The sequence below is a fragment of the Pristiophorus japonicus genome, chromosome 5 (genome assembly GCF_044704955.1).
Source record: "Pristiophorus japonicus isolate sPriJap1 chromosome 5, sPriJap1.hap1, whole genome shotgun sequence".
Classification (NCBI taxonomy): Eukaryota; Metazoa; Chordata; class Chondrichthyes; family Pristiophoridae; genus Pristiophorus; species Pristiophorus japonicus.
Window position 1 is genome coordinate 119,324,126 of NC_091981.1, and position 13,804 is coordinate 119,337,929.

Here is a 13,804-nt window from a genome sequence, read left to right on the forward strand (position 1 = left end):
ATTTATGAAATGGAATTCATGCTTGACAAATCTTCTAGTTACATCCTCAAAAAGTTCCAGTAGAGTGGACAAGGGAGAACCAGTGGATGTGATGTATTGGACTTTCAAAAGGCTTTTGACAAGGTCCCACACAAGAGATTAGTGTGCAAAATTAAAGCACATGGTATTGGGGGTAATGTACTGACGTGGATAAAGAACTGGTTGGCAGACAGGAAGCAAAGAGTAGAAATAAATGGGTCCTTTTCAGAATGGCAGGCAGTGACTAGTGGGGTACTGCAAGGTTCAGTGCTGGGACCCCAGCTATTTAAAATATACATTAACGATTTAGACGAAGGAATTGAATGTAATATCTCCAAGTTTGCAGATGACACTAAGCTGGGTGGCAGAGAGTTGTGAGGGGGATGCTAAGAGAAGAGGCTGCAGGGTGACTTGGACAGGTTAGGTGAGTGGGCAAATACATGGGGGCAGAGGCGGTATAATGTGGATAAATGTAAGGTTATCCACTTTGGTGGTAAAAACAGGAAAGTAGAATATTATCTGAATGGTGACAGATTAGTAAAAGGGGAGGTGCAACGAGACCCGGGTGTTATGGTACATCAGTCATTGAAAGTTGGCATACAGGTACAGCAGGCAGTGAAGACGGCAAATGGCATGTTGGCCTTCATAGCGAGAAGATTTGAGTATAGGAGCAGGGAGGTCTTACTACAGTTGTACAGGGCCTTGGTGAGGCCACACCTTGAAAATTGTGTACAGTTTTGGTCTCCTAATCTGAGGAAGAACATTCTTGCTATTGAGGGAGTGCAGCGAAGGTTCACCAGACTGATTCCCAGGATGACAGGACTGACATATGAAGAAAGACTGGATCGACTAGGCTTATATTTAATGGAATTTAGAAGAATGAGAGGGGATCTCATAGAAACATATAAAATTCTGACGGGATTGGACAGTTTAGATGCAGGAAGAATGTTCCTGATGTTGGGGAAGGCCAGAACCAGGGGTCACAGCCTAAGGATAAGGCATAAGCCATTTAGGACCGAGATGAGGAGAAACGTCTTCACTCAGAGAGTTCTGAGCATGTGGAATTCTCTACCACAGAAAGCTGTTGAGGCTAGTTTGTTAGATATATTCAAAAGGGAGTTCGATGTGGCCCTTACAGCTAAAGGGATCAACGGGTATGGAGAGAAAGCAGGAATGGGGTACTGCAGTGCGTGATCAGCCATGATCATATTGAATGATGTTGCAGGCTCGAAGGGCCGAATGGCCTACTCCTGCACCTATTTTCTATGTTTCTATGTTTCTGCCCGTTATTAGTAAGATTGCTTCAGGTAGTTTGATACGATGGAGAAAATGAACTCCCTCACTGTGAAGTGTTTATCTCAAAGGTCACAGAAGGGTGAAACTGAAATGGCATCCAATACAGGTATTGGCATTTTAAAAATTGTCTCTCCAAATAAAAATTCAATGCTCATCCATGAAAGCAATATTTAAAGCCTGTTTAAGTTTCCTGATGAGTTTTCTGAACCTTACTTCCTAGTTTAGCAAAGCACTGCCTTACTTAAGAGAAATAATGAAGCTCAAGGTCAAAAACCACAACAGTATCGAAAATCCAAACAATACATTCTATTTGAAAAACAAAGGTCATAGTAAGTTTTGAATATTTAGCTTAAAATTTAGTGCAACAATCACAAGCAAATTCTCTTTAACTCATTATAAATATTCGGCACACTTTTTCTAATCTCCTCCAGAAAAAGAACAAAAAAGGCATCCTAGGAGGCAGAAAAATCTGAAAGTAATGTTCCACTTTAAAATAAATAAATCAGATTTCATTCAGTCACTATGGCCAATAAGATTTTTCAGCAATGGTTGGATGATTCACACAGAACACAGAAGGCTGCAGTGCAACTTTATTAGCTTCCAGTATTAAAACAATATTTCTGTCAAATGACCACAAATTAAGTATTTGTATTTCATATGTACAATAACAAGGTTCTTATTTTTACCATCAATTGCAATCACTCACTAAATGTTGCTAAATGTCCCTTGGAAGACTTTACCACAGCTAGATTTTTAATTCTGCATTTAAAATTCTAGTCCAACCTTACTTGAACTCCTGCGCTCATCATTTCATATGATGAAAATATTTAAGTTTTATAAGACGAAGCACTCTTTCTTGACTCTCAATGCACTTGTTTCCAACTGCTAATGCCAGCTTCCAAAATTCATGCACAGCAAATATTAAATTAACATTTACAGCTTTAGCTGCTCTGCAGCCTGGCCTTTATTAACTAGTACAAAAATACTAACAATAGGATCTTTAAGATTCCATTTTATTTTTTGTTATCGCTTGTGCTCCAGCAATTCCTCTTCTCTAACTCCCTCAAGAAAACTCCCCTGCTACTTCAAAACACACAATTGTGCACACTGTTAATTGTGCAGTTGATCAAAAACGAATGTCAAGCATTTCCTCTATTGTAAATAATTACTCTTCGGCCATCCCCCAACAAAATGGCAATTCACGATGGGGTAGTTTCACCAGTCCCGTACCTCACCTGGCCATTCTTCATTTGTGAGCCCAAATAGTGTGTAGGCCAGCTATTCATGCTTGGAAGGCATCACTCTTCAGTCCAATCCTATGTATGCACTTTTGATTCAGGTTGTGAAATAACAAATATGCAGTTAGTGCCGTGGCTAATTTTTTCCCTTCATTAGCTAAAGGGACACTAGTCAGTTTTTACATGTAGCACTGTCTCACTTCAAATCAGCTAACTCAGGACACACCTTGGATCAAAATGGGATCTGCCTGGTCGCTATGGCTTAAGTACACCAGTCGATGTATTTAATCACTGAAAGTGACAGACTTACCAAAATAAATACACAGAGTTTTCGGCAGCTGCCCAATCTGGACGAACTCAAGCCATCTTGGAGAAAAGATGGACATTACCATAGTGGCTAGACTAATGTACACACAGAGTAATAAACTTGAATCAGTGTTAGGTCAACAGGCTGACAATCATAGCTGTTACTAGCATTTTGCTAATCAGATATTGGAAGTCAAGCTTCAAATTGGAGGCAATAATTTTTGTTTGGTGGGATGGTGAGTGAGCATAGGAACAGGAGTAGGCCATTGAGCCCCTCAATCCTGTTCCGCTATTCAATTAGATCATAGCTGATTTGTGTCTTAATTTCATCTAGCCGCCTTGGTTCTGTAACCATTAAATACTCTTTGCCTAACAAAAATCTTGGATTTGAAATTTTCAACTGATCGAGCAGCAAAAGCTTTTTGGGGGAACAAGTTCCAGACTTCTACTATCCTTCATGTGCAGAAGTGCTTCCCTACATCACCTTTGAACAGCCTTGGTCAAATTTTAAGATTCTGTCCCCTTGTTCTGGACTCCACCACCAAAGGAAATAGTTTCTCTCTAACTACCCTAACAAATCCTTTAATCATCTTAATCATCTCAATTAGATCACCCCTTAATCTTCTATGCTCAAGAGAATAAAAGATTAGTCTATGCAACCTGTCCTCATAATTTAACCATTTTAGCCCCAGTATCATTCTGGTGAATCTGTGCTGCACCGCCAATGCCAATATATCTTTCTCGAGGTGCAGTGGTTCCTAAGGAACTTTTCAACCATTATTGTATATATGCCATTATTTAGCAACAATATCCATCAGTTCTATTAAATTCATAACCAGAACAGAATGCCATAGCTTAGGTTTTTAAGTGAACCAAACACTTGTAATTTCTAAAAGAATTTGGGTATATTCCGTTAGATCAGGTGACTAAAAACCTAGCCTTTTCTACAGCCTTTAAATAACTAGATTTTCAAGTATTAGTGAATCTTTTCAAGTCATCAGTTAACAACCAAAGACATCACAAGAAATAGATCAGTGCAGATCCAGATCAGAGAGAAATTAATGGACCTCCAGTACTCTCAAGGCTATTTCCAGGGATTTCAGTTTGGCTAGGTAGAAATTTTTGCCAGCAAATAAACTGCACGCACAATCATATAGAAGCTTTTGGATATCCTGGATATACCTTGTGGGGAAGAGGAAAACTAGGGACCATCAATATAAGATAGTCACCAAGACATCAAATAGGGAATTCAGAAGGAACGTCTTTATCCAGAGTGTGGTGAGAATGTGGAACTCGCTACCACAGGGAGTAGTTGAAGCGAATAGGATAGATACATTTAAGGGGGAGGCTAGAAGGTTATGCTGATAGATGAGGAAAGACAGGAGGAGGCTTGAGTGGAGCATAAATACTGTCATGGACTGGTTAGGGCGAATGGCCTGTTTCTGTGCTGTATATCCTATGTAATCCTATGTGAAGTTCTTCAAAAATATTGGTCAAGAAAAAAATCCACCAAACTCTCACTATATTAATTTATAGTTCTCACAAAGAAGCCGTCTTTATATTCTTCCCATGGTGCAATACAAAGCTTATGTTTTAAAAATACTTAAAATTAAAATTCAGATCCCCAGGACAGAGAAATATGGAAGCACTGCCATTATACATGCAGTGCCTGTCGTAAGTTCCACTCTTAAAATTTTTGAAGCCAAATAAACCCTGTACTTTTCTTATTCTATTCTACTCAATCCTCATTTCAGGGAGTCCATCAAGACGAAATAATAAAAAGGGAAGCTTGATAAAGTAATCACTTCAGTGAAATGATAATCAGTAGCAGTATGTACCACAGGCTACATAATATGCAGGAACTGGCTGCATGAAGGGCTACTGTAAATCCTACATCATGCACGTTAAGCTTCACGTCAAGCCCCATTGCTGGAACAGTTCCATACCCGAGTCCACAGCCTCGTCCAGATTTTCAATGTGCAAAAAATGATTCAAGAATACTGGTGTTCAGTTACGTGGGAAGAGTCGTGCCCAACTTAAGGACCTGTGTCGAATTAAAGCCACTGAACTGTCTTCTAACTGGTCAGTCCTCTCAACCTTGACATAGCCTCGCTAAACTGACTTTCTGCTTTGTGCCATCAGTCTGATCACCTCGTAATATACAGTAATGACATTTGAACCGGTTTGCATCCAGGTGCCGAAGAAAGATGTAAGGAATAACAATACACCAATCCTTTGGGCCTATATCCAAATTCTCACAATAAAAAAGTTATCACTGCTGCAAAGATGCAACAACCCTCTCTAACATGTCCAAGAAAACCACTTTCCCCCCTTGTCTGAGCGAGGTAAAGAAAAACTGTAGCCCCTTTCATCACAGAAAACTCACCCTGATCTCCCCCAATTTAAGGCAAAGCACACTTCTCCACAGAAACTGGACATCAATGTCAATGCTAAAGCAATGCTTACAGGAGAAAACCTCTCAAAAGATGCATCTAATATCACAAGTGGTCAGGACATTTAACTTTCCATACCCTATGTTCAGACACGTGATACCTTTCAATCAAACGACATTATTCAAATTCTATTAAAACTTAGTTACAAACAGTGAACTTAGTACAGCAATTCAATTTAAAGATTCCCCTGCAGATATTCCCAGTTTATGGTATCAGAAGTACTTATCTAAATTACGGGTTTTGAACTCATCGCCATCCATTTATTGTCCCATAATTCAGGAGAAAAACATATCTGGTATATGATGGAGTGCCAAAAACTAGAGTACGGTGTGCATTCCATGCCAATATCATTTCTGAATCATAATTAATATTCTCAAACTTATTTTTAGATCCAAACTCCAATGGAATAGCTTTGATAGTCTCAGTCATAAAGGATAGCAATCTACATGTACAATGTAATGGAATGCTCTATTCTGGACAGATACTGAGATGAAGAGAAATTTCTTCTCTCAGAGGGTTGTAAATCTGTGGAATTCGCTGCTTCAGAGAGCTGTGGAAGCTGGGACATTGAATAAATTTAAGACAGAGATAGACAGTATCTTAACCGATAAGGGAATAAGGGGTTATGGGGAGCGGGCAGGGAAATGGACCCGAGTCCATATTAAATGGCGGAGCAGGCTCGAGGGGCCGTATGGCCTACTCCTATTTCTTATGTTCTTATGTAAATGAATTAATGGCCGATTTCCACAAAGAGCTAGCGATCAGAGCTACAAGTGAGGTGAAAAAATTGTTCAACAGCAAGTGACCAAAATCAAGTTGAAACTGGCTTTTTAAAAAACGATTTCTTCATAATTTTATAGTCAGAGTGCCATTATTGTTCTCGTTAAGAAAACAGCAACAATGAACCAAGATAGATAGCACAGCATAATTATGAATCATCCCGTTTCATCCTAAAATTTGACAACATCACAACTACATAGAGGCATAATTATACAGTTTATATATAATTAACTAACTACAGTCAGACTATAAAATATGCAATTAGCAAGAATTGTGAGTATTTAAAAAAAAAATCACATTCAGAACAATTCTCAAGTTATTTTAAGAGTTTTAAAATCACCATGTTGACAGCGTTGATAAAAATCATTTCAGTACAAAGCAACTTGTTCACACCTGCAGCAACTGTGAACGATAGGACACTTCTTACCAAGATCTGTAGGAAAATCTGTAATATGCACATGCACACCCAGAACACTTCAGTGCCCCCACAAAAACACTAGAAGAGTGAACGGGCAGATGCACAAGAACTCTCCCATGAAGTTCAGCACTGATGGGAACCCCCTCAGCGGGTAGGAAAGTTTCAATCTGCCAAAATGAAACTTACCCCAAAAAAACTTCAATTAAAAGTACTGGCATTTAAGTTCTGCTTGGTTCCAAAATTCAAAATTGGCCTCAATCCCAATTCCTGTTACAATCCAACCAATAATGTTGAATAATTAACCGGATTTTTCGTCGGTAAAATCGCACCACTTACCCCAAACCATCGTCTTAAACGCAAGCATTAAATCAGACCATTTATTTTTTGTGTTAAACCAACAAACCTGCAGTTCGGCGGTGGATCCAACGTGATGTCGGCCAGCTCCTTCTGGATCCTGTCAAACATAAAACATTTATATATATTTTTTTAAACTCACAGCAACCCCAAATTAGCACAACACATCCCTGTCATATTCTCCAGAGATTTCACGACTAAAGTTACAAAATTAAGTAAAAATAATGTAAAGACGCTGATCTATGCTTACGAGAAATCGAGAAAAAAACATGGCCGCTTCTCGTAGCTCCAAGAAGCCAATACAGTAAAATTTTCCAACTCAATTTTTGTACTTCCAAGGCTAACTAATCCTACAAAAGCCGAACGAATCGAAAATAGCCGACATTAAAAATCCAAACCTGGGGAAACGGGGGAAAACCGTGATGCTGTTTTTTTGTACAAAGCGATTTTAGCTAATATGCAAATGAGTCTTTGGCATTAAAGAAGTCTGGCGTGTCGCGAATGAGGGGAGTAACAAGGAAACCCGAGAGGAGCGAGAGCCGCGATCCCAGATCCCCAGCCCGGAGCCCGGTCCTCTGCCCTACTCGGAATGTTCCCCGGAGCCCGAGCCCGGTCCTCTGCCCTACTCGGAATGTTCTCCGGAGCTCGTGGCCCGCGCCATCCGCACTCACCTCTTGGCGCTGGTGGTGAGCAGCTTGGGGTTCTTGCTCATGGTGTTGTTCTTCGCTTCTCTTTTCCTCTTGTTGCCTCCGCCGCTGCCACCGCTGTTGTTGCTGCCGGTAGTGGTGGCGGTGATGGTGTTGTTGTTGGTCTCTTTCTCGGCTGGCTGTGAAGAACTTGAAGACGAGGAGGAGCTGGTGCTGGCCCTCGAGTCGTCATCCGACATCTCCACCGCTGGCTCGCTGGCACACACTGACTGTACTGAAACAGGACAGTGTCTCACCCGCACTCACACACACACACACACACACAAACAAACTACACACCGACAACAACAACAACAAACGGAAAGATAGAGAATTACAACAAAGGACTTTAAATAAAAACAGACAATTCAAAAATAAAGATAAAAGCAAACACCCGGACACCAGATTTGTACCTGAAAAGACAAGAGAAGAGAGTGAGGATACAATGTCAGTAGGAGTGAGTCACAGTGTGTCTGATGAAGTGTAACACTCACAGCAGCAACGCAGTGACTGACACTCACTCACCGAGCAATATCCCGTCACCGGCTGCTTTGCACCGCGCCGTCAGCCGGAGCTGCCTCCCCCTTGGGTGGCTGAGGGGGGAAATCCTTACAATATTAAACCAGACACTATCGACACTTTGTATTCCCTATGAAAAAGAAGTGGTGGAAAATATGGAAAAAAATAGCCACCTGACAGATGTGGTTGACTTTTGTATTCTTAATACTTTTTGCTTTGTTTGTTTTTCTCCTCCTTTTACTGTATTTACCTCTTTGTTGGATTGTTTTGCTTGTCTGGTGATCGGGGTAGTGATGGTCGCCGGCCGGCCGGGCGGCTACCTGGGCTAGAACAGGGTCAGACGCGTGTCTCAGTCAGACAGAGACACAGGAGAAAGGAACGGAAGTACAACCACAGATACAGGGAGGAGACAGGGCTGCTCCAGGACTTTCACAAGGTACAGTAACTTCACAGAAAATTACGCCCTCAGACTTCACTCAACCATTTTTAAAGCACGTTGTCTATTTTAAGATTGAGTGGTTTGGTTTCTTAGATTCCAGCGCATGTTGTTATCTTTCTGTGCGATTTTCACAAGGGAAAGCCTTTATTCTGCTGCCCCCCCCCCCATAAAAGTTGTTTATTACCACTCATAATATGACTTAGATCAGTTTATTGAATGAAATGGACACATGTTTTCAGAGATGATCTGGTGTTGCAAGGAAGTCCTGAATTTATTGCACAAGAAAGAAAAGAAAGAACTTGCATTTATTTATATTTATAAACGGGTCCATTTCAGAATGGCAGACAGTGACGAGTGGGGTGCCGCAGGGCTCAGTGCTGGAACCCCAGATATTTACAATATACATCAAAGATTTAGATGAAGGAATTGAGTGCAATATCTCCAAGTTTGCAGATGACACTAAGCTGGGTGGTGGCGTGAGCTGTGAGGAGGATGCTAAGAGGCTGCAGGGTGACTTGGACAGGTTAGATGAGTGGGCAAATGCAGTATAATGTGGATAAATGTGAGGTTATCTACTTTGGTGGCAAAAACACGAAGGCAGAATATTATCTGAATGGCAGCAGATTAGGAAAAGGGGAGGTGCAATGAGACCTGGGTGTCATGGTACATCAGTCATTGAAAGTTGGCATGCAGGTACAGCAGGCGGTACAGACGGCAAATGGCATGTTGGTCTTCATAGCTAGGGGATTTGAGTACAGGAGCAGGGCGGTCTTGCTGCAGTTGTACAGGGCCTTGGTGAGGCCTCACCTGGAATATTGTGTTCAGCTTTGGTCTCCTAATCTGAGGAAGGACATTCTTGCTATTGAGGGAGTGCAGCAAAGGTTCACCAGGCTGATTCCCGGGATGGCAGGACTGACATATGAGAATAGACTGGATCGACTGGGCCTGTATTCACTGCAATTCAGAAGGATGAGAGGGAATCGCATAGAAACATATAAAATTCTGACGGGACTGGACAGGTTAGATGCAGGAAGAATGTTCCTGATGTTGGGGAAGCCCAAAACCAGGGGATACAGTCTAAGGATAAGGGGTAAGCCATTTAGGACCGAGATGAGGAGAAACTTCTTCATTCAGAGAGTTGTGAACCTGTGGAATTCTCTACTGCAGAGAGTGGTTGATGCCAGTTCGTTGGATATATTCAAGGGGGTGTTATATATGGCCCTTACGACTAAAGGGATCAAGGGATATGGTGAGAAAGCTGAGGTGATGATCAGCCATGATCTTATTGAATGATGGTGCAGGCTCGAAGGATCGAATGGCCTACTCCTGCACCCGTTTTCTATGTTTCTATAGTGCCTTTCACAACCTCAGAGTGTCCCAAAGTGCTTGACAGCCAATTAAGTACTTTTAAAATATCAACTCTGTAGGAAGCTGGGCAGCCAATTTGAAAACATCAAGGTCCCACAAACAGCAAGGTGATAATGACCAGGTAATCTCTCCTAGTGGTGTTGGAGGGATAAATATTGATCAGGATTCCCCTTATCCTCTGAAATTAATGTAAGCAACATAACAGTAGAATCATAGAATGGTTACAGCACAGAAGAAGGCCATTCAGCCTGTCGACCCTTGCTGGCTCTCTGCAAGTGCACCTCAACGAGTCGCACTCCCCGTCCTTTCCTCCTGGCCTTGCAATTTATTTTCTTTCAGGTACTTATACAACTCTCTTTTGAAAGCCGTGATCGAGTTTGCCTCCACCTAACTTTCAGACAGTACATTCCAAATCCTAACCACTCGCTGTGTAAAAACGTTTTTCTCATGTTGCCTTTCGTTCTTTTGGCAATCACCTTAAATCTGTGTCCTCTGGTTCTCAATCCTTCTGTTAATATGAACAGTTTCTTTCTACTGTGTCCAGACCCCTCATGATTTTGAACACCTCTATCAAATCTCCTCTCAATCTTACCTGCTCAAAGGAGAACAACCCCAGCTTCTCCAGTCTATCCATGTTACTGAAGTCCCTCAACCGTGGACTCATTCTCATAAATCTTTTTTGCACCGTCTCTAAGGCCTTCACATCCTTTCTAAAGTGTGGTGCCCAGAATTGGACACAATACTCCAGTTGAGGCTGAACCAGGCTCATCATAATTTCCATGCTTTTGGAGTCCATACCTCTATTCATGAAGCCCAGGATCCCATAAGCTTTTTTAACTGCTTTCTCAACCTGCCCTGCCACCTTCAATCATTTGTGCACATATACCCACATATATCTCTGTTCATGCACCCTCTTTAGAATTATAACCTGCATTTTATATTTCTCTGCTCATTCTTTCCACCAAAATATCACATCACACTTTTCTGCATTACATTTAATTCCACCAGCTTGTTTATGTCCTCTTGAAGTCTATCACTACCTGTTGTGTATGGAGAAAGAGTCAGACTGAGCACTGTGAACGCAAAGTAAAGTGTGACCTTAGTCTTTTATTGCAGGTCTCCAGAGTGCCTCTCCAACCTGTGAAGTCTTCTAAAATACCTGTGCTCCCAAGGGATTATGGGATCCCTTGGGACACCGGGGAATGAGCCCTCTGGTGGCTGTCCAGAGTAAATACAAGTCCACATATACAACAACATTCCCCCCCAAAGTCAATAGTGTAACTATTTACAACGTGAGTCGATCTGGGGCCCTTCTTGCCCTGGTTGATCATCTCGGTGTGAAAGCTGGTGTTGTTGAATCATTTGTTGGGCAATCGCTGGGCTGCTGTGCAGCTGGCCTTGCTGGGCTGCCTGGTGTGTTGGGCCCTGCAAGGCTGCTCTGGATGATGGATTCTGCTTCGTGGTCAACCGTGGTGTCAGTTGCCACTGGTGTGTATATTGGGGGATCAAAAAAGGTAGGGTCCAAGGTGGGTTGCTCAGGGTAGTTCGTGAATCTGAGTTTGATTTGGTCCAAGTGTTTCCGGTGAATGAGTCCATTTGAAAGTTTGACCCGAAACACCCTGCTTCCCTCTTTGGCCACAACAGTGCTGGGAAGCCACTTGGGACCTTGTCCATAATTTACTACAAATACAGGATCATTGACTTCAATCTCGCCTGACACATTTGCGCTATCATGGCATGCATTTTGTTGAAGCCACCTGCTCTCTACCTGTTCATGTAGATCAGGGTGAACTAACGAGAGCCTTGTCTTAAGTGCTCTTTTCATGAGTAGTTCAGCAGGTGGGATCCCAGAGTGAGTGTGGTCTTGTGCGGTAGCTAAGCAGGACTCGGGATAGGCAATTCTGCAGTGAGCCTTCAGTTACCCTCTTCAAGCCTTGCTTGATGGTTTGCACTGCTCTCTCTGCCTGACCATTGGACGCTGGTTTAAACGGGGCAGATGTGAGATGTTTGATCCCGTTATGGGTCATGAATTCTTTGAACTGAGCACTGGTAAAACATGGCCCATTGTCGCTCACCAGGACATCAGGTAAGCCGTGTGTGGCAAACATGGCCTGCAGGCTTTCAGTGGTGGCAGCGGACGTGCTAGCCGACATTATCTCACATTCAATCCACTTGGAGTACGCTTCTACAACCACAAGGAACATTTTACCCAAGAACGGGCCTGCATAGTCGACGTGTACCCTAGACCACAGTTTGGAGGGCCAAGACCATAAACATAGCAGTGCCTCCCTGGGTACATTGCTTAACTGCGAACATGTATTACATCTGTGAACGCAGGACTCTAAGTCCGCATCGATACTGGGCCACCACACGTGGTATCTGGCTATCGCTTTCATCATTACAATGCCTGGGTGGGTACTGTGGAGGACATTGATGAAGGTGTCTCTGCCCTTCTTGGGGATCACTACTCGATTGCCCCACAGAAGGCAGTCTGCCTGTATAGACATTTGATCTTTGCGCTGCTGGAACGGCTTTATCTCTTCCTACATTTCCACTGGGACACTGGACCAGCTCCCGTGAAGCACACAGCTTTTGACTAGAGATAATAAGGGGTCCTGGCTTGTCCAGGTTTTGATCTGCTGGGTAGTGACGGGTGATTGCTCACTCTCAAATGCTTCCATAACCATGGCTAGATCTGCGGGCTGTGCCATTTCCACCCCCGTAGTGGGCAATGGCAGCCTACTGAGAGCATCGGCGCAGTTTTCTGTGCCTGGCCTGTGGCGGATGGCGTAGTTGTATGCGGACAACGTGTGCGCCCATCTCTGGATGCGGGCCGATACGTTGGTATTTATCCCTTTACTCTCGGAAAACAGGGATATAAGTGGCTTATGGTCAGTTTCCAATTCGTATTTTAGCTCAAACACGTATTGATGCATTTTCTTGCTGTAGGCTCTCTCAGCCTTAGACAGACTCCTGGATGCACAAACAACCGGTTGCAGTTTCCCAAAATCATTAGCTTGTTGCAATACACACCCGACGCCATATGACGACGCATCACATGCTAGTACCAAATGCTTACATGAATCATACAACCCAAGCAATTTGTTTGAGCATAACAATTTTCTTGCTTTTACAAAGGCATTTTCTTGGCTTTTGCCCCAAACCCATTCGCCCCCTTTTCATAGTAAGACATGTAGTGGTTCTAGCAGTGTGCTGAGACCCGGTAAGAAGTTACCAAAGTAGGTCAAGAGTCCCAGAAACGACCGCAGCTTCGTCAAGTTCTGTGGCCTCGGTGCGTTCTCGATTGCCTCCGTCTTCACGTTGGCGGGCCTGATGCCGTCCGCCGCAATCCTCCTTCCCAGGAACTCCACTTCAGGTGACAGGAAAACGCACTTCGAATGTTTTAACCTGAGCCCCACGTGGTTGAGTCGACTAAGAACCTCCTCCAGGTTCTGCAGCTGCTCGACTATGTTCCGACCTGTGACCAAGTTGTCGTCCTGGAAGACTACGGTTTGCGGGACCGACTTCAGTAAACCTTCTATGTTTCTCTGGAATATCACCGCCGCTGATCGGATTCCAAACAGGCATCTGTTACAAACAAAAAGACCTTTGTGCGTGTTGATGCAGGTGAGGGCCTTCGATGATTCCTCCAATTCCTGCATCATGTAGGCTGAAGTCAGATCCAGCTTCGTGAACGTCGTTCCTCCCGCCAGCATTGCAAAGAGGTCGTCGGCTTTTGTTAGTGGGTATTGGTCCTGCAGGGAGAAACTTTGATAGTTACTTTGTAATCGCCACAGATTCTGACGGTGCCGTCTCCCTTGAGGACCGGGACAATAAGACTGGCCCACTCGCTGAACTCAGTCGGTGAAATGATGCCCTCTCATTGCCGCCGGTCTAGCTCGATCTCTACCCTTTCTCTCATCATGTAC

The 13,804-nt window shown here is 43.1% G+C and overlaps 1 protein-coding gene across 2 annotated transcripts in view; it reads right to left on the minus strand.

The window, feature by feature from the left end:
* Positions 1 to 8,087, minus strand: part of LOC139264434 (ubiquitin-conjugating enzyme E2 E1) — a 153,047-nt gene extending 144,960 nt beyond the window's left edge. Inside the window, exons 1-3 of one of the 2 annotated variants that reach the window (XM_070880891.1) lie at positions 7,963 to 8,087; positions 7,535 to 7,841; positions 6,913 to 6,963 (exon numbers count right to left, since the gene is read on the minus strand). In XM_070880891.1, the coding sequence (XP_070736992.1) occupies positions 6,913 to 6,963; positions 7,535 to 7,749 (266 nt within the window). In that variant the 5' untranslated portion in view covers positions 7,750 to 7,841; positions 7,963 to 8,087. Of the gene's footprint in view, positions 1 to 6,912; positions 6,964 to 7,534 lie in introns of both variants that reach the window. The other variant, XM_070880892.1, reaches the window with a different exon arrangement.
* Between the last annotated feature and the right edge of the window lie 5,717 nt (positions 8,088 to 13,804).